Source organism: Coccidioides posadasii, chromosome 2, assembly GCF_018416015.2.
Source record: "Coccidioides posadasii str. Silveira chromosome 2, complete sequence".
NCBI classification, from domain to species: Eukaryota; Fungi; Ascomycota; class Eurotiomycetes; order Onygenales; family Onygenaceae; genus Coccidioides; species Coccidioides posadasii.
The window spans coordinates 7,108,591-7,128,702 of NC_089408.1; the positions used below are offsets into that span (position 1 = coordinate 7,108,591).

A 20,112-nucleotide genomic window follows, 5' to 3' on the forward strand; every position below is an offset into this window, starting at 1 on the left:
TGGATGTGTTCTATAAGTATTTATTCCGAGGTTCCAGAATTGCAAGCAAAAAAACTGCGAAGTGTGACTTGTGACACCCATGACTACATACAAAACTGACAACGCACAAGAGTAACATCTTTAGGCATGTTGATTCTTTGGAACTGTATGTTGTTCTTTTAACTTTTGTATTCATAAAACATCAACTCGACTCTGTGCAATGTGTAAACACCAGAACAAACAATGAAATTGTATATAGATGATCCTCTTCTTTTGTTTCAAACTGAAAAACAGATAGGGTATCAAAGATCTTCAAAGCTCTCTAATGATAATTCACTCAGAAATGATTTTCGGCGCAAATCGCGGTCGAGGCTCGCGTCGACTTTTGAACGGCAACAAGGACGAAACTATCAGCGCAAAGAACATCGCAAAGTTCGGAAGTAGAGGCAGGTCTGATCAAAATACGACATGGCTCGTCAAATCGTAATCGTAGGGCATCGAAAATGTCGGCCCTTTGATTATAATGTGCTTTTTTCAGATGCAGTTGCTTCGACTGAATGCATAAGGTTCGCCCGGAGTTTGGTGTTGACGACACCGCCGACACCATAAGCTGGCAGGATACGCCCTATTCTTGCAACACAGCTAGGAAACCAGTCCCGCTTCACACGTGCCCACCTATCAGCGGCAGGCAGCCCTTCAGAAGGCTGGCGATTATATAAATCCAATCCCAGAAGATGGAGTGGGGTGCTGAATATTTGGACGGTGGCAGGGATCGTAAATTGGGCTAAGGATGTCTTTGATGATGGTGTTGAGGCGAGGAAGTTAGGAATATGCGGGGAGATCAGCTGCGGGACGTTGAAGGAAGCGAATATCGTTAGACTGTCACGAAGACCGAACAAGCCAAGGGAGATTTTTGGGATTTTCGGCGCTGCTGCCATTTTTTTCATTGATTGGCACGCCATCTGAGCGCCCCTAGATGCTGTGGCTGATGATTGGGGTGAACCTTGAGTCTGCTGGCCTTGCGCTCCAAATAGCTTTGCAAATCGTGAATCCTTATATACGCAGATCGACATATTCACGAGTGCAGTTGAAAGGAATTTTGTAGGGCCAGCTGATACGTGACTAAATTCCTTATCGTTCGTGGTTGAAACAACAGTGTCAATGACATTGGCTGTCAGATAGGTGCAAGAATAGAGCGTGTAAATGAGTAGAAACGGCGTTGAGATGATGAAATGGTGTGGACGGGTTATCATTCCTCGAAGAGAGGACGTCAAGCTCTCTCGAATAGCAAGACCCTTGGCGGCTTTCTCTATTATGGCACTATAGGTTCAAAAGATAGCAAAATGTCAGAAATGGTCCGATCGAGTAGCTTAGTGGGGATAAAAGTATGAGCAATACATACCGATCTATGATCGTAACAATGGGGCATATCAGAGCTGCAGCAGTCGTAGCACTGGCGGCATCTAAAGCTAATCTCATACCCAAGCTATTGGTATTCCATTTCTTTGCTGTCGAGGCCAGTGATTCTGGCACGACATGGCGGTGAGGTACATGGACTGGTGGTGGATGGACGTGAGGCTCAAGATAGCTCGAGCTGTTGTGTTTGATCACCATGTCTTTTGTTGGATGGGTAGAATCGACTGACACTCGGTCATCTTGCGACATTACCAATAGTTAACGAACGAAAGCTGGAAGAAGCGAAAGTCGGTGTGGATGGCCTGAACAAGAGCATGCACGGAACAATTCACCACGAACAGTGAAGGTAGGTGGAAGAAAGAACGGAGTTGGTTATCATTAATAATATAGACAAGAGACGCTGCAGTAGTCGAATACACATATAATATATATGCTCCGCAATGAATATCAAATCAACATCTAAGGAAAAATGAACGACAATTGCTTCGAAATTCTCCGACTCAACTCTTTTGACGGTGAGGCCAAATTCGAAACTGACATCATCCAGTTAAATTTTGCGGCTAAATTCAACTACCCACACGATTAGTCATGCGTAGCCTATGCAAACCTAATAACCACGTCCCCCAAATCTCTGCCGAAATCGGACCGGTGGCCTGCTTGGCAACTACGCTGCGTGATCATACCTAATATATTCCGACTCCCGCACAACCTTAGGTAGGTTCCCGCTGTCCAGGCACTAAGGGCCGTTGGGAGCCCTCCCGTGCTCTGGTGGTGGTCTCTCTTTTCTTCTACGTGCTCATCAGCTCATGATTGTGTAGGTGGTGACCTCTTCCCGCACGGTGCTGTTGCAACAGCGGTTCTGCTACTACCTTGATGCAAGATGGCTGCAGGAGAATTTAAAATTCGTTCGTGGCGGGCTTAGATACACGATGTCTCGCTCCATGTTCTTTCAGCTCCTCCGCATGGGAGTACAGAGACAGGCATCAGGCCTTAGTTCTCACCTGGCGTCTGACACTTGAACGTCTCGCTGTACTAGCCTTATGTTATGATAACGAGTCCTTCGTTTCCCTTCGTACGGTTATTACCATTTCGACCCTCGATCTAAAGCAAATGGGAATTCAATGTAGCCTTCTACTCATTGTTGGAGACTAAACTCGCGAGTGACCCCACCAAGTCCCTCTGAGCTTGCTACAACCAGAATGTACATCCTAGGATTTCTGCGAAGTATCCACTACCCCATGGCACTGGCCGTTTTGATTCCTCCTGCAAGATGCCGCGGCAAATTCGCTGGCAGGTTTGGGAACCCTCAGTTGCTGGAACGATCTTCAGAATGCGGGAAGTTAATGGCCAAACTCTCGGCTGAATGCTTGTCTGAATTACCCCGTACGAAAGCAGAGCCAAAATCGCGCTTGGTAACAACCCCCGAGTTCTGATTGGTGATGGACTCAGTGATCTACACTCACACCCAGCGTCACCGGGATTGTATCTCCTAGGTTGGCGGAGAAGTTCTGGGGTAATTCAACTAAAGCACAGCTTGATTTGCTTTGTCTCCCAAATGATACCCTCCGTGCTTTCTTTTCGGCCAGATATTGGGGAGTCCGTTAAGGGTCGACCGTCCTTGCGTAGGAAACCCGGCTGTTGCTTTTTGCCGAAATATTTATACAGCCGCAGCTCCCAACTCCCAAGGTAGCCTGTTATTATTCTTGCAGGCCTTCTGTCAAATCTCAGCTGTATCTCTATCAGCAATGGCTTCACCCTCCAATTTGTCCCCCGAATTGAAGGGGGACGATCATCAGATAGAAAGCCCACCAAATGAAAAGTGCCATAACAGCCTGACAATGGTGACGGACGAACCCAAGATCGAAGACGTTGAGGAGATCCGGAGAACCGTGGAATCTTACACCCCCGAGGAAGCAAAGCGAATCCTTCGAAAGGTTGACTATCGATTGGTTCCACTGCTGGCAGTGCTCTATCTCCTGGCTTTCATTGATAGAGGGAACAGTGAGTATATGACACTGATGATCCCACATATTTTTCAATGAGGTTACCCAAGAAGTTACCAATTTCTGCTAGCTTTGTTGTCGGCTTTATAATAAGATGCTTACTTCCTTCTAGTTGCCAATGCTAAGATTGCGGGGATGGAGAAGGATCTCAACCTTCATGGCTCGCAATATAACATTGCTTTGACCCTGTTTTTTGTGCCTTACGGTCTCTTCGAAGTTCCGAGCAACATCGTCCTTAAGATGCTACGACCTTCTGTGTGGATTTCAATTATGATGTTTTCATGGGGAACTGTGATGACGTTCGAATCTCTATCTCCTTGCGGTCGTTTAAAGAAGCTAATATTAATTCTAGTTTAATGGGTGTCATATCCAACTACAAAGGTCTCCTGGCAACGCGCTGGTTCCTGGGAGTTACTGAAGTGCGTACATTGCCTCTGGATCCGCCTTCCCAATTCTATTCTAGCTAACCCGAGAACACGTATAGTCGGGGTTCTTCCCAGCGGCAACATATTTGTTGACGATCTGGTACAAGCGCTATGAGGTTCAACAGCGAATGGCAGTTTTCTATGCTGCAGCATCACTTTCCGGTGCGTTTTCAGGACTTCTAGCGTTTGCTATCGAGAAAATGAATGGAGTCGGTAACTACGCTGGTTGGCGATGGTTAGTACTAACTTAACCCGATAATACGTATTGGATTTGGGAGCTGAGGGATTTTTTTGCAATAGGATTTTTATCATTGAGGGTCTTCTTCCTGTGGTTCTTGCAGCAATTGTGTGGAAAATCCTTCCGGATAGTCCAGAGCAGGCCCGGTTCTTGACAAAGGCCGAAAGAGAGTTTATTGTTAACCGGCTCGCTCTTGAAACCGGCTCCGGACATGGAAAGGTTACAAACTCTGACAAGATACAACTCCATCACATTGTTGCTGCGTTTAAGGAATGGAAAATTTGGGGTGCCATCATTCTCTTCTGGGCCAATACCATTGGTGTTTATGGGTTAGTATTCTAGGCCCTACATCAACAGATATATACGCTAACGTTATATAAACGACACCAGTTTCACGGCAACTGTTCCTACGGTGATCGCTGACCTGGGCTACACAGCAGCACATGCGCAGCTTCTCACTATTCCTATCTATGTGGTCGCTATGATAGTCACCCTGGCATTTGCGTTTGTCTCAGATCGCTACCAACAGCGGACTCCATTCATCATTGCTGGCTACGTTATTGCCGTCTTGGGTTTTACCTCCCAGCTTGCCATACCGCATCCTGAGTATCCTGGACTGACATACGGCATGCTCTTCCTCGTTGCCGCTGGACTTTATGCGCCTTTCATTTCCATTGTCTGTCTAATTGGTAATAATCTCGCCCCTTCTTCAAAGCGCGCTGTTGGAATGGCGTTGCTAATCTCCATCGGAAACTGGGGCGGCATCGCGGGGTCGAATATCTACCGGGAGAATGAGAAACCAAAATATCCAACTGGTTTTGGAGTGTCTCTTGCCATGGCAGTCATTGCAATTATCACAGCATTCGTACTAAGGGTAGCGTATCGGAGAGTTAATAGGCAGCGTGATCTGTTGTTGGAACAAGAAGGAGAAGAAGCAATCAGGGCACGGTATACCGATCAAGAATTGTTGGATATGGGTGATATGAGCCCGTTCTTTAGATATACACTGTGACAACTATGTGTCACTTGGCATATTTGTCTCCTTTGGCAAGAGACATCCTACATATATGGATGACGAAACAAGTAAATGATATTAATCACGTCTGCATGTTTGAAATGATATAGAAATCGAACTAATCCAATATATGTTGAGTTTTAAAAGACGAAAAGGGAGCTTTCAAGTTTCGAACGAACACCTCCCGAGCCTTATGTTCAGCAGGCTATACTTAGTAGGTCATGTTTTCAAATAGTTATGCCATAGCTGTTAGTTAATCACTCTGAGTCAGAATTCGGTCGTCGAGACTAGGAAGTTAACTAGCCCAGATCCAACCACTAGCTTATTTCCTTACCCTACCCCGAGCATCAACCTGGTAAAGGGCAATGATTGTTTTCTGTGTACGGATTCTAATACGGAAAAAGGTTGTGGTCCCTATATGTATAACTAGCACCTTACAAAGTTGGGTTCCTAGCATGGCCTACATAGATATGGAATAGTTCTATTTGCATCACCTTTTCCTTTTATAAGTGAGGTATTGAGATTTTGAAGCAGAAGTTGATTCTCTTTTTGAAAAAATGGCCAACACACATCATAAACGCCTTGTCGCCTGTAGAATCAAAGACACCAAAAGTATCACATCATCATAGATCCGAGCCGGTTATAAAGCCAACAGCATGGAAACAATAATTAGACAACAAAATTATCATGCTGTGCCAATTGTATTTTAGGCCTCAGAAGCTGCGGCTTCAGGCTGGTTTACAGACTGAAAACCATCAACGGTAACGCTAACAGCACCTGCTTGAACAAGCTATATATATGAACACAGGTTAGCTGGAGTCACGGTAACAATAATAGAAGCTTTGAAATCAGGCAGGGATGTGCCACTCACTGCTCTTCTAAGGTCATCAATCAAGTCATCCACATCCTCAATACCCACACACAATCGAATCAGGTCCTCAGGCATTGCCCTCTCCTGTCTTGTTTTTGCATCTATACTTGCATGGCTCATGCGGCATGGCATACTGATTAAGCTGTTCACACATCCAAAGCTGACACTGATTGCCCACAGTTTGGCGCTTTCCACAATCCGTTCGCTCATCGCGACGTCTCCTGTCTCAAATGAGAGAACAGCGCCAGCCCCTCGGGCCATGGATCTGTGTAAATCATATTGTGGATGTGACTTGAGACCAGGGTATCTCACGCGGAAGCCATGTGACTCTAGGAATTCTGCGATCTGTTGGGCGTTGGACTGTTGCTGTTCCATCCGAACCTTCAGGGTTTTCACTCCGCGAAGTAGCAACCAAGAATCAAATGGCGATAACCCACATCCGGATGCGTTGATAGGGAAGTAGAGTTTCTCTCCGAGTGATAAGTTGTTTACAGCGATCACACCAGCCATCAAGTCGTGGTGTCCTGAAAGGTACTTTGTACCACTCTCGTAAACGATATCGGCTCCAAGATCTAGCGGATTGAGGAGTAAAGGAGAAAGCATGGTATTATCAACCGCAACCAAGGCGTTAGGGTTCGCTTCGTGTGTCATGGTAGCAATTCGGGCAATATCAACAATCTTAATGAGAGGGTTCGTCGGTGTTTCGAGTAAAACCATAGCTGTATTTGGTCCAAGTACTTCTCCCACTTTTTCCGGTGTCGTCGTATCAACGTGATGCACTATGATTCCGCCGTGCGTCGACAAATACTTCAATAGACGGTGTGTGCCTCCATATAAGTCGTCTCCTGTGATGACCTCGTCTCCAGGTTTGAGTAAGCGGGTGATAACATCCAATGCTGCCATCCCTGACGAAACCACAAGCGCTCGCTGAGCAGACATGATCTTCGCCAAGTGCCGCTCGAGGTGCGTTCTGGTAGGGTTCCCCGACCGCGTGTAGTCATATTCACCGCCGCCACCACCAGAGTTCTGCTTAAAGGTCGCGCTCTACCAAGTATAGAAACAAATCAGTCCTCTGTCCGCAAAATTACGGGGTTCGTCTCACCTGATATATCGGCACGCTGCTTGCTTTGTACTGATCATTTCCCTCTGTGTAAACCAGCTCCGTCGCAAGCGCGTACCGCCTTCCCGTCCGTGGGCTTGATGGTGCAGGAGACGGAGGAAGATTATGCCCAGCCAAATCGACTTTTGAAAATGCTTTTCGCACAGCACTCACATTCTCCGCAGGAGAATTACCACTGTTGGCGCCGGAGAATGCTTCGGAATCGGACATGGCTAACCTCACTGAGCGGAACCTGTGATGTGTAGCTCAGCAGAGAGAGTAATGATTGATGATAACTTAGATAAGTCGTTAGTGTCACAATGTAACTCTCCAAAAGGCTTTGGATAGTCAATTGTAACAATCAACTATATATTAAACAGTCATATGGGATATCTAGCGGTAAAAGAGAGCGAAATGAGTAACAGACGGTTTTCCGGCGGAGTTACATGGGACAGCGGAGTGCTGATCTGCTGCTAAGAAATCGCGTCATCGCAGTTGTATGGATTAGGTAATACGGAAAAGTTTCTTCTCCGGCCCTTACAGGGACGGACAGATTCCAACACGTTAGCGTAGAGCTTTCAAGGAATGGGGGACTTCCTCGAAGCCTCCAGACGAGGCAAAATTAGTAGGAATAGCAAGCAATTAAAATTCGGAACAGATCTAATGAATCCTAGTTCCCGCAGCAGCAAAGTTCCCATCCGCTCTTGAAAACGCCAGTATATTAGGTACAAAACTAGATGCCAGGCCGGTCATATATGCATCCAAACCATATGCCAAATTCGAACGTGGAGATATATGTATCTATGCAAGTAGCAATTTAGTCAGGTCCATCTGCGACCGGAACGATCCTAGATTCGGCCTCGACATTATCAGGCTCTGAGTCCGTAACCCATTCCTTCTCGGACTGCAGCTTGTGAGATGCTCTTTGTATGGCTTCAGAATAGGGGTTTGTGGGCCTAACACCGCCTGCTTTTTTGAAGAAGTCGTCTGTCCTCAAACCTCGAACTTCATCAGGGTTCATGGAATTGATCAATGCGCCTGCACCGCGTTTGCTCCGGATGAGTTCCCGGACGGGTACCATGGCCGCATCGCGGCAGGCTTCTTTTATATCACTCCCTGACATGCCAGCCATAGCCTGGACGAGTAGGTCCACATCAAAATTCTCTCTCTCAATTTTTGTGTCCTTCAAAACCAACCCCAATATTCGTCGTCTCTGAGCGGCCGCGGGAAGGGTAACAGGGAACTTTTTAGGCATTCGTCGGAGGATGGCTTCGTCGATGTCTTGAATTCTATTTGTTGCTCCAAGAATCATAACGCGTTGTGGCTGGCCCATGGCATTTGCTGAAGTCAGCCCATCCCAATGTGTCATGAACTCAGCCTTCACCATGCCGCTGGCCTCGTGCTCGCCACTCCGTCTCGTTCCTAGTACGGCATCGATCTCATCGATGAACACGATACTCGGCTCCAGCTTTCTCGCGAGGGAGAACACGGCATTAACCAGTTTGTTTGAATCTCCGTACCATTTCTCTGTTAATGTCGATATGTGCAAGTTGATGAAACAAGCTCCACTTTCATGCGCGAGTGCTTTTGCCAGCATCGTCTTGCCACATCCCGGAGGGCCGTACAGGAGAACACCGGACGGGGCACTTAAAAGAGAGGACGACGATCGATAGAGATGGGGCATCGTCAACGGGTATATCACCGACTCTTTCAGCTCTTCAATGATATCGTCCAGGCCCCCAATGTCATTGAAGGAAACAGGGATATCCTCCGGGGCCACAACATCCATAGCAATGGCCTGTTCATACTGGGTGAGAACGAGGTCCTGCTTCTTCTGCTTTTGAGGCCTCTTCTGGCGGCTTGATGAACTATCATCCGAATCATCACCACGGTCTAACCTTCGAAGTATTGCGGCGGATTTCCTCTTAGCGTCTTCATGTTTCTGGCTCTCGGGATCGAATTCTAGTCGCGACAGGAGAAATCGAACAACGAAATACGTTGAAAGGGACTGGGAAATGGATCAGAATAAATCTAAAGACAGAAACGCAACATAACTGAGGAATCCCATACTGTACCAGCTATGAGAATAAGTTCTTGAATTATTTGCTGCCATCTTCTTACGTTCCCGGAAGCCATGACCAATCGCCGGATACGGAGGGGTAAGGGGAATAAAACGGTAGAGGAACAGGGGGCGGGAGGATGGTTTAAGAAACAACCGTCCGTAAGAGCACAGCGGAACTGCAGGAGTCGAGTTTTCCGAGTTTTAAAAAGTCCCTCGATTCCGAGACTGTTGCTTGGGTTCGAACGCTCACAAGCTTCGATCTCGGCTTGTGACATCGAGTTTAGCCGTGGCTTGTCGGGCCTAAATAGAGTGTGGCTGAAGCTGGTCAACCAGACTGGTCACGTGCTGCGTCGGCCAGGCGCGTCCCGTTTATTTTGGCACGGAAAGGAGCGCTCAGGACTCGACAAAAGGGTTCGCCTCCGAGCGGTTGAACAAGATACAAGCGCCATTGCTGTGCGCCAGTTTTACAACCAAATTTGCCTAGCTCAGTGCATCCAGCTATTATTATTGCGATATGCCGAAACGGAAAGCTACGTCAAACCTATCTGGAATCGTTGACGGGGGGATCGACGATGATGGGTTTTTGAGTGCTGCCGACCAGCACGATGTTGCTTCTCCGCCGGCGAAGCGCATGAGGGGTCGGCCCAAGTCAACTGCGACTCAAGCGACGAAGACGAAGACAACTACAAGAAAAGCGCGTTCCACCGTCGTCGTGGGACCGAAGCGACGCGGAGCGAACGGCGCGACGGCAGCAAAGCAGAGAAAAGCAAATGAAGCGCAGATAGCCAATGCAGAAGCTGCGCATACTTTAGAAGAAGACGAAGAGGCTAGTGATGACGCACATCAATTGTCAGAGGATGAACTTGACTCTCCGGAAACCACGGCGACAGTGCCTCCAAAGCAGGAAGTCAAGGCAGCAGGACGACGTGGGAGGAGAGAAGAACCGGAGAAGGAAGTTGTGAAGGATGGTGAATTTGAATATACTCCTACGGGCACACGAGGGAATAAGCCCGCGCCAAAATCGAGACGGACGGGAAAGCGGACGGCCCTGGTGGCACGAACCCCTTCCGCAGAACCAGAAACAGAAGAGCAGCCTATTGGTGAGCACGGCCAAGAGGAGGATTCGTTTGACATTGACGAAGCGGCTGTTGCAGAAGCCGAAGAGAGCGATTCCTCCCTTCCACTTCCATCTCCGCTGAAAAGATTCTTAAAGGGAATTCCAGAACCAGCACCCGCCGCAACGCCCTCCAAGGGACGGAGAACGGGGAGTAATTTAGATACAGGAAATGAATCCAACGAAGCCATGTTAAAGCGGAAGCTGACCGATGTTTCTAAAAAGTTGGAGAGCATGGAAGCAAGATACCGCAGTTTAAGACAAGTAGGCATCGTTGAAGCTAGCGCCAATGTCGAAAAGCTACGAAAGCAATGTGAAAGCATGACTGCAGGTAAAGATTTGCTGCTTTAATTCGATTTTATCCTGGAGGCTAATAGCTAGCAGCTTCGAATGCCCTTATTACATCACTGAAAGATGAACTCGCTACACAAACGGAATTAGCCCAACAATCGCAAACCTTCCGAGCTCGACTCTCTGAACGAGATGATGAAGTTTCTGAACTCAAATCCAGGGTTGGGAGCATGTCCTCTGATCTGAGTAAGGCTCAAAATGAAATCAAAGCCTTACAAGCTAAACTCATGGCTGCTCGAAATGCGGCCACGAATGAAAAGCCGAAGGTTCCTGGCAGCACGGGTAAAGGAGGCCGAGCTACTATGGCTGCCAATGCCGAATCGGCACAAGCACTTCAGATCGCTCAACTAAAAGAAGACCTCTATAGCGATCTGACAGGTCTGATCGTCCGTGATGTAAAGGCAAGGGACGGAGATTATTTGTACGACTGCATCCAAACTGGACTCAATGGGAGTAAGTAGCACTTCATATGCAAAGCCAGTGCACGTATCATGCTAATGTCTTTCGATGTAGCTCTACATTTCAAATTGGTCGTTGCCGATGATTCTGATAACAAAATTACGACTGATCTTGAAGCAGCAGAATTCCAATACATGCCTCTTTTGGACGATAATCGTGATCGAAACCTCTTGGAAATCTTACCTGAATATCTTGCAGTGGACATTACCTTCTCGAGGCAACATGCTTCAAAGTTCTACAGTAGGGTTGTGGATACCCTCACTAAAAGACGGATAGATGACAGCTAGGCCCTCATGAAAATGTAATTATCTTTGATATGCGATTTTTGGCAGGATATATCTCTGGAGAAGTATTACTTTTGGAACACTAAACCTTACCCTTTGGATTTGCTAAATGAAATTGGTCCGATCAGATAAAGCTCCAACATTAGAGGATGTTCGAAATGTTCAATACAACTTTCTTTTTTGACCTAAGGACTTACCTTTTTTTCATGAACTACATTTCTAGCAATCAAGGAATGAGGGAAGGGCAGCTGGCCTAAAAAGTAAGACGTGGAGCGCACCACTAGGGACAAAGCCATCACTGCAAACCCAAAAGCATTTCTCAAAACTTTTTTCCCAGCACACTCCTCTCCGGAGCTCGAGGCGAATTTTATCATAGAAATCTACATTAAGAGAAAGTCCTGACTAAGTGTCCGCCATTTTTTGACCGGAGAAATAACAGGATATGCTCCTCCGTTATCAAAACCGAACTGGCTTCACTCGTTTACTGGTCGTTGAGATTTGATCACTCTTCCACCCTCCTGTCTCTATTCCGAGATGTCTAGGTGACAACATTCTGCATAGGCCCCAGAGAGCCGGCGTTGTACGGAGTAAATCCGTAATACCTTGATAAACGAGACCTCTGAGGTACTCTGCCAAGGACATAACTAATTACTACGCAGGCCACGCAGAAGCTGTCTCTAAATAGCTGCATTGCGACAGCGTAGGGTCCTGGTCTGCTATTTCAAAGCCTAATCGAGAGCTGGAATGGCTGCCATAGATATATATGTATGTATGTATGTATGTATGTATGTATGTATGTATGTATGTATCTATGTATGTATCTATCTATCTATCCTCAAATTGTGCTCAAAAGACCATGAACTGGTAGCTTTAATGTCGAGAGTTGATTGTTAGTAACCAAGGTCCTCAGCCGCAATCAAAGTGGGAGCCGTGCCAAGCCTCTCCTGCAACTTAAAAACGACGAAGCTTCGTGTTGAGCAGCCGCACGCCCATTCTCCCGTTCCAGGGACGAAAGGGTTAACAGTGGGACGGGCGCCACTTAAATACATTTCCCATCTCTTCTCGTTCGGACTTTGTCTTACGGGGTCGTTGAGACCGCGTTCGCTCATTTTACCCTCACACAATGCCATCGTGATACCCTGATTGACGCAGCTACTTCGTTTCTCCGTGCCTTCGTTAACCATGGCCCGCCTTGGTCGTGTCGGGTTTTTGGCCCTGGCTATAATTTTCCATTTGATTTACACCTACTCGATCTTCGATATCTATTTTGTCAGCCCAATCGTGAGTGGAATGCGACCTTGTGGCGTGGAGCGCGAACCCGGAGCCAAAGCACCCGCGAAGCGATTGTTCCTGTTTGTCGGAGACGGTCTCCGTGCTGACAAGGCTTTTCAATCCTTTCCCGACCCGTCTCCGCCTCCAGACGCATGCCCCGATGCTTCCAGCTGCGATGGAGAATATCTCAAACCGAGGCCACTTGCTCCGTTCATCCGCTCGCGCGTCCTCCACCACGGTACATTCGGCGTGTCTCACACCCGCGTTCCTACGGAGTCGAGACCGGGACATGTTGCACTCATCGCAGGGTTGTACGAAGACGTTTCGGCGGTTACAACAGGTTGGAAATTGAATCCAGTCAACTTCGATAGTGTCTTCAATCGCAGTAGGCATACCTGGAGCTGGGGGAGCCCGGATATCCTTCCTATGTTTAAGGAGGGTGCCGTTCCCGGAAGAATCGATGCGGAAACATACGGTGAGGAGGCCGAGGATTTCACCCAGGATGCAACAAAGCTGGATATATGGGTGTTTGATAAAGTGAAAGCGCTGTTCTCAAGGGCAAAAGAGGATCCGGAGCTGAATGCAAGGTTGAGAGACGATAAGCTAGTCTTTTTCCTGCATCTCTTGGGTCTGGATACGTCCGGTCATGCTTATCGACCATACTCAAGGGAATATCTACACAACATAAAAGTTGTCGATCAAGGAGTCCGTGAAATTACTGAATTAGTTGAGAATTTCTACGGTGATGATGAAACTGCCTTCGTTTTCACCGCTGATCATGGTATGAGTGACTGGGGTAGCCATGGTGATGGCCACCCAGATAACACCCGTACGCCACTTGTTGTCTGGGGCTCCGGGGTCGCTAAACCAAAAATTTCCCATTGGGGAGTTGCTCCCGGTCACGAAGACGGTTTCTCATCGGACTGGAACCTGGATCATGTTCATCGGCATGACGTTGCTCAGGCCGATGTTGCTGCCCTCATGGCTTATTTGGCTGGGCTCGACTTTCCTGCCAATTCCGTGGGCAAGCTTCCGCTTGATTATATCGATGCGACTTTAAAGGAGAAGGCGAATGCTGCTTTGGCCAACGCTCAAGGAGTCCTTGAAATATACCACGTGAAGGAGGAGCACAAGAGGTCCTCTACACTACGGTACAAGCCATATGGGCCATTTGCCAGCCCCGACAGTTCGCCAGATTCCCAGGTATCCGCAATCCAAAAGCTAATTTCTAAGCAAAAATACGAGGAAGCAATCAGTCACTCATCAAGTCTATTAGAGGAGGCACTGGACGGATTGCGCTACCTCCAGACGTACGACTGGCTCTTCCTGCGAACCATTGTTACCGCGGGCTATCTTGGATGGATTGCTTATGCTTTAACCACCGTTATAGACCTCCATGTTTTACACCAAACTTCTCAATCTGTCCGGACTACCTTCACCACGAGCTTTTTTTCTTCCGTCCTAGTTGGTCTATACTCCGTATTATGGGTTCAGAAGTCCTCCTGGCGTTATTATGCATATGCCATATTCCCAGTATTTTTCTGGGAAGAAGTTGTTGCAAGGCGAGACGCGCTTAAAGCCGGACGACAGATCCTCTTAGGCCATATTCGAACCTTTTCGGGTTATTTCTCGTTCTCACTCCAGTTAGTGATATATATTGGAGTATTAGAGGCTCTTGTTCAATCTTATTTTCACCGAGAGATCTACACTGCCTGTTATCTAATTGCTTGTTTTTGGCCGGCCTTTTACGGATTCGACTTCCTCTCTCGCAACAAAGTCGTTGTCTCTACTTGGGTTATTGGGTGTGGTTTATTGAGTGTTTTCACTCTTCTCCCAGTGATCAAAATTGAAAGCTCGAATACAATGTGAGTGATCCAACGATATTAACTCGACTGGGCTCTAACAAATATGCAGCACCCTTGGAGGCGCACTTATGTTTGCCACGGGCCTCCTCTACCTCGCATTTGAGGAGAGCATCACCCTTCAATCGAAACAAGCCGCAAAAAGCTCCCTTCGCAAGGGATCACGCATTGTTATGGGAATTCAAGTATGTCACCGGCATCCCCTGTAGGCGTATTACGTTTTGCTTATCTGGCTAACGAATTTCTAGGTCGGTCTGATTCTACTCGCCATTATTGTTACAAGGTCAAGTATTGCATCAATACAAGCTAAGAAGGGTTTACCATTTGGCAATCAAATTGTTGGATGGATCATTATGGGTATGCAGTAACTCAAGTTTACGGACCCTCTACTCACCTTCAATTGCTAACTCTTTATAGTTTCTTCGCTTTTGCTCCCCTTCGTGCACAAACTCTATCCAAATAGCCATTATCTTCATCGCCTTATCATACTCTTCCTTGCATTCTCACCGACGTTTATCATCCTCACTATCTCCTACGAAGGACTCTTCTATTTTACATTCTGTGTATCGCTTCTCACATGGGTGAGACTTGAACACAGCATATACGTACATACGTCGAGCTACCATACGACCTCCAAAACACCTACCGATCAGGGAATCACGACCGGGAGGACAGAGAGCCTTCGGGTTTCACTCTCTACCGCAATCCAAAATCGCAGGCACCGCAGCCTAACCGTCTCCGATGCCCGCATCGCCCTCTTTTTCCTTTTCCTCCTACAGTCCGCATTTTTCAGCACTGGCAACATCGCTTCTATCTCCTCATTCTCTCTTGAGAGCGTTTGTCGCCTCATCCCTATCTTCAATCCCTTCTCCCAGGGCGCCCTCCTCATTCTCAAGATCCTCATCCCATTCGCCGTGATCAGCGCGAATCTCGGCATTCTCAATCACCGGCTAGGCGTCGCTCCGTCCGCCTTATTCATGATCGTTATGTCAATTAGCGACGTGATGACCTTGAACTTCTTTTATATGGTTCGAGACGAAGGGAGCTGGCTCGATATCGGAACAACCATCAGCCACTTTTGTATTGCGAGCGGGATGTCCGTCTTTGTGGCAGGGTTAGAATTCCTAAGTGAGGTCTTCATTTCGGGAATCGAGTTTCAAAGCGATGATCGCGTATCCTCTGGCAAACCGGGCGAGCCAAACGTTTCGGTCGAGACAAATGGGAAGTTACACGAGCCAGCCAGAGGATCTTCGTCAAAACCCAACATCCCGGGGAAGCGTGGCTTTGTCGAAAATGGACTCGTATCTTCCACCGACCGTACGGCAAAAGTGGTCAATTAAGACTTTATAATCTTTTTTCTCTATTGCCTTATTTAATTTTTATATGCGGGCACCTGATCAGGTTCCTTGGGAAATTGTAATTTTGGTGGTAAAATATCTGTCTCCATATAGAGTTTGGGCAAAGACCTATAGAATGTCGCATTTGACGCATATCTCTAAACAATTTCATATAAAAAGTGTATGTTGAAAAAGTCGTAAAGTATTACATCTATGATAGCATTTGGAATGCTAGGGGGAAAGGAAGTCATTGGAAATACAAATTCATTGTGGCACATTGTCGGTACAATTAAGGCATGTTTGAACCACAAGGGTACAAGCAACCATTGCTGATGCCAGGCTTGAGAACATCTCTTAGAACAATTATACATAACAGATTTCGTAGTTCAATCTAATCTAGACAGCAGCCATTACAGATAAACTCGGTAATACAGTCAAGAAGAGTAGGGAGCGTCCAACAATAGCAATAATACTCCGATGCCAGGAAAGAGACATATATGAGCTCATACAAACCAGTACGACTTGTGTCCACAACCCGTGCCTGTAGAAGACTTAGGGCTATGATTTGCAGATGGTATGAAATAAGTGCACCGCAATTCCAATCCAGCGTCGTCTTGCGGTATGCCCAGTTGTGTCTGCGCATGTCTCTCCAACTGCGTAGCCTCAGCCTTGCTAGACAATCTAGGTCATTAAGCTCATCCTCCTGAACACATTCTTCTATATTTTCAATATATACCCCAGCTGTAGAGATATCAATGATATGAACAATGGCAAAATTGTATAGCAAGAAGCCAGGCAGAGGGATGTCTCCCCAATCTGTAAAAAAAAAATGTGGGTATTCTGGGCGAAGGGAAGGCGGTCTTTTGAGAGCCTGAAAGAGTAAATTACTGATTCCAGAGATATGCACCTTGTTAGGAACGAATTCAAAGTAAAGGTTAAAGTTGCTCAAATGCTAATAAGACTTATAGCATTAAATGATATGCCAATATTAGCACCATCAGTAATATGGGAACAATCATAGTTTCATGATATGAATGAGTTCAAGGGCAGCTTTTTCGGAGTCATCCTATGCATACCATTTAGCTGTAAAACTTTTCTCCCAGGAGTGGTGCTTGCAACTTATTGGTTGAGAATTTGGACCCTCTACTGAGATGAACATAGAAGTAACTATATAAAGCCAGTCCTAAAACATTTTGTTGGCTGCTTTTCTTGGAGGAAACCTTTATTCTCTTGAGAATTACCACTACATTACAACAAATGAGTTCTGTTGCAACTTTTTCGGTCACTTCGGTTGGCAGGCATGGTATACTTTGTCAGTGGTCTCAGCGTTCTCTATGATTGAATTTTGGTTTTCAAACCACTCTCACACCAAGAAGTCTCATTCCCAATGGATATGGGCTTCTTACCAGATCTTCATTCTGTTGGCATACTTTGCTTGCATAGAGGCAGCTGCAGTTGTTCGGGCGTGGATAGTGACATATGCTTGGTCAGAATGAATCATGCCTTCTTGTATATCTTGACCTAAACTATCATAGAGTTCAAAGTGAAGTGGGCGAAATGCACAGTGCAAGTAAACCCACTCATTAGTATTCTTTTTTTTTTTGGTTCCTATGATATCTCTGTGCGCATTCACTTGAGTTCAGCCTTTCCAAGTATCAGATGGTATTCTGACCTTGGCCTGCATTATTTTTGATTTGAGTTGAGGGTTTCCTAGAAAATTCCAGCCTCAGGAAGGAAGCACAAGGTAGTTTGCCCAGAAAGAGAGAATGTCATGCCAAGTAATATATTGCCTCTCGGTCAAATATGTGTGAAATTCTCTATGCTTTCATCATACTGTAACCTCCCACCAACCTTCTCAGACCCGAAATTAAGGGCAATATCAAAATCGATCCATACAACTCGGTCATCACTTCCATTGGTTGCCGCTCCGGGAACAATCAACACATTCTTTGGGTATGGGTCATTATGCACAACTCCTGCGTGGTGTACAGCTGTGATACCCTGGATGGCCTTTTGGATCCTATCTCTGGTGTAGTTTTCGCAGTTCAAAGGCTCCGCATGGGGAAGATACTCTCAAGTAATATAGCGCAGGGATGGTGGAGATCACCAAGGAAGGCGTTGAGATATGGTGTCAGTGTGGGCATAAGTGGGTCAATATCCTAAAATAACGCGTGAAATTTAGGTACAAAGCCCTGCTCGCATATTTCCGCTGCTGAGAGGAGCTTGTATGCTTCGATCTCACAACGATAGCGACAGAGATCTCGGCCTGTGGAGGTAAATCCTGGGACGTTGTTGACATGAAACTGGAAATCAATTCTGTAAATTATGGCCCAGACGAGAACACTGCATTTGATTCTTGACATACCACTTTTAGGCAATATTTCGCGCCTTCATATTTGACTAGGAAGATTTTCGAGCTGTCTGATGAATGGACATTTCGGATAATGGAGAGCTCAGAAAGGTGAAACTGTTTAGCCTGTACAGAACCAGCCATAGTCTGCTGCTGATGGGTGCAAAAGTGAAGGACTCGTACTTGTACGGTATTTGAAGACCAGGCCAGGCAATCGAAGCTTCTCACTCTGGGAAGTCGGCACGTGGAGTACATACGGGCTTAAAACAGCGTTGAAAAAGGGACGCTCTGAAGTGACCGCACCCCCAACTTACAGACTATAGAGGTAGAGTTGCTTCACACGGAGAAATGTTGCACATTTAGCAACTTACCATGGAATACATATTCTAAATACTGCACCATTCCGGTTTCCTGAGTTGTTAGGTGTGATGATTATGCTATGTGTCGGCATATGGGTAATGGATTGATGGTGTTGCAATGGCGAAATATCTCCACACTTATGCTATACTACACTCTGATATTTGCTTTACAAAAACAGTACGTTGAGTACGAATGTAATACTATCTGGCTGTTTAGTTTTTCTCTGTTTTCACTTAATAGGAGTGCATGGCACTGCAGCGGAGGCTCTACTCAAGTCTTTGAAGGAAAGGTGACAAATAGAGTTGGTTGCAGTGAACCTGCAAATGACTCGAGGACCCAGGCTTCAGGTGAGTCTCGGATTCCAAACACTGGGCTGACATACCAGCATGTGAAGTCTTCCATGGCTTTGTTATTTCGTCAGCCTTGTAACAAGCGGTTGTACTCCGTAATCATGTTGTCTTCACTTGATACAAGAGCAAATCCGCCCGGCATAAAATGCATCTCGAGAAGAGAAAGGTGGGGGATCGGAGAGTAACGGGTCAAGTGAGCTGGCGGGGTTGGGCAAAGCAAAAGGGAAGAGGACCGGGAGGAAGCCAACCAGAGCGGTGGGGGGAAATGTGTTGGTCTATATGGCCCAGCACGCACTCCACCACGAAGACGGGCTTGTTTGAGGGGCGAGATGCCAGGCCAGAAACAGGTTCCGATGAAGCATTTAGGGCTGGCTCAGGCTCTCGGACACATCCCGCCATAATGTGGGGGATTCCTGTTCTTTCGTACGGAGGACCCTGCTGGTCTTGTGCGGAGTCCATGCAGGCACTGACTGGCGCGTCGAAGATGTAACCCGATACTAGGAAGCACGATGCGAAACCCCAGATATTAGACACCTCATTGGGAATAGTTTAGTAGGGAACCCTGAAAGCCTAGACGGTTGACGTCAAATGGGTTTAGGTATAGAGGGCTGAAGAAGCTGTGGGATCAGATCTGAAGCAGTTGCACGAGTTGTCATATGCATTCTCCATAAGGCGAGGGTCAGTAGTTCGGCATGTGAAGAGGCCAAGCATTCACCCCCTGGATGCTAGCTTAGTTTGCCACTCGTGTGAATGGTGGGTTTGCCAGCCGGTTTCTGGCTGAGGATGAGCTAGCGGCTGCACCCTCGAATAAACGAACTCCGCCAGTGGAAGAGCATCCCTGGGCAATTTCCAACGGACACACGATCAGTCCTCCAAGCCAATCGATCGACCCTACGGTTCGGATCCGTGTTTTAACGGAATCTCCCGGGGAGGGTTCATGAGATCTTAGACTGCTCTTCAACGGTGCCATGTTTAAGCGCGGAGTAACTGTGAGGAGATTTCGGATCGCACAGCAGAATGAAAGAGCAATTGACCCAGTCAGAGCCGCACCGTTCTGCACGTCCACACTCGGGAGGTTACACTGCCTGGTCAATTGATCCTCGGCGTCGTAAGTCAGGTTGTAGAAGTATAACTCCTGAGTAGATCTTGGAAGAGGAAGATTAAAAGGGGGGCATTTGAAAGAGAAGACTGAGGAAAAAGCAAAAAGTGTCCGTGTCTGAGACTCTCTGTCTGGGTTCTGTCATGATCCTTGCATTTCGGGCATA

At 46.9% G+C, this 20,112-nt stretch overlaps 6 protein-coding genes across 6 annotated transcripts; 3 read left to right on the forward strand and 3 right to left on the reverse strand.

The window, feature by feature from the left end:
* Nucleotides 1-24: 24 nt before the first annotated feature.
* D8B26_004743 (uncharacterized protein) lies at nt 25-1,868 on the reverse strand. The gene is made up of 2 exons (XM_003070500.2): nt 1,382-1,868; nt 25-1,299 (listed from the first exon to the last, which is right to left on the reverse strand). The coding sequence occupies exons 1-2, from the start codon at nt 1,642-1,644 to the stop codon at nt 498-500; spliced, it is 1,065 nt and encodes a 354-aa protein (XP_003070546.1). The 5' UTR covers nt 1,645-1,868; the 3' UTR covers nt 25-497.
* A 772-nt stretch (nt 1,869-2,640) lies between these two features.
* D8B26_004744 (uncharacterized protein) lies at nt 2,641-5,140 on the forward strand. The gene is made up of 6 exons (XM_003070501.2): nt 2,641-3,396; nt 3,511-3,697; nt 3,751-3,817; nt 3,883-4,058; nt 4,124-4,390; nt 4,452-5,140. The coding sequence occupies exons 1-6, from the start codon at nt 3,141-3,143 to the stop codon at nt 5,071-5,073; spliced, it is 1,575 nt and encodes a 524-aa protein (XP_003070547.2). The 5' UTR covers nt 2,641-3,140; the 3' UTR covers nt 5,074-5,140.
* A 424-nt stretch (nt 5,141-5,564) lies between these two features.
* Nucleotides 5,565-7,373, reverse strand: STR3 (cystathionine beta-lyase). Its single transcript, XM_003070502.2, has 3 exons — nt 7,050-7,373; nt 5,948-6,991; nt 5,565-5,866 (listed from the first exon to the last, which is right to left on the reverse strand). Exons 1-3 carry the CDS (start codon nt 7,275-7,277, stop codon nt 5,783-5,785), a joined length of 1,356 nt encoding a protein of 451 aa, XP_003070548.2. The 5' UTR covers nt 7,278-7,373; the 3' UTR covers nt 5,565-5,782.
* Nucleotides 7,374-7,863: 490 nt separating this feature from the next.
* On the reverse strand, nt 7,864-8,835 carry D8B26_004746 (uncharacterized protein; the record flags this gene model as incomplete). Its single annotated transcript, XM_003070503.2, has 1 exon — nt 7,864-8,835. One exon carries the CDS (start codon nt 8,833-8,835, stop codon nt 7,864-7,866), a length of 972 nt encoding a protein of 323 aa, XP_003070549.2.
* A 787-nt stretch (nt 8,836-9,622) lies between these two features.
* Nucleotides 9,623-11,319, forward strand: D8B26_004747 (uncharacterized protein; the record flags this gene model as incomplete). Its single annotated transcript, XM_066124583.1, has 3 exons — nt 9,623-10,553; nt 10,607-11,026; nt 11,087-11,319. 3 exons carry the CDS (start codon nt 9,623-9,625, stop codon nt 11,317-11,319), a joined length of 1,584 nt encoding a protein of 527 aa, XP_065980664.1.
* A 1,002-nt stretch (nt 11,320-12,321) lies between these two features.
* On the forward strand, nt 12,322-15,944 carry MCD4 (Glycosyl phosphatidyl inositol anchor synthesis). Its single transcript, XM_003070505.2, has 4 exons — nt 12,322-14,453; nt 14,503-14,635; nt 14,699-14,807; nt 14,868-15,944. Exons 1-4 carry the CDS (start codon nt 12,499-12,501, stop codon nt 15,788-15,790), a joined length of 3,120 nt encoding a protein of 1,039 aa, XP_003070551.1. The 5' UTR covers nt 12,322-12,498; the 3' UTR covers nt 15,791-15,944.
* Nucleotides 15,945-20,112: the final 4,168 nt, after the last annotated feature.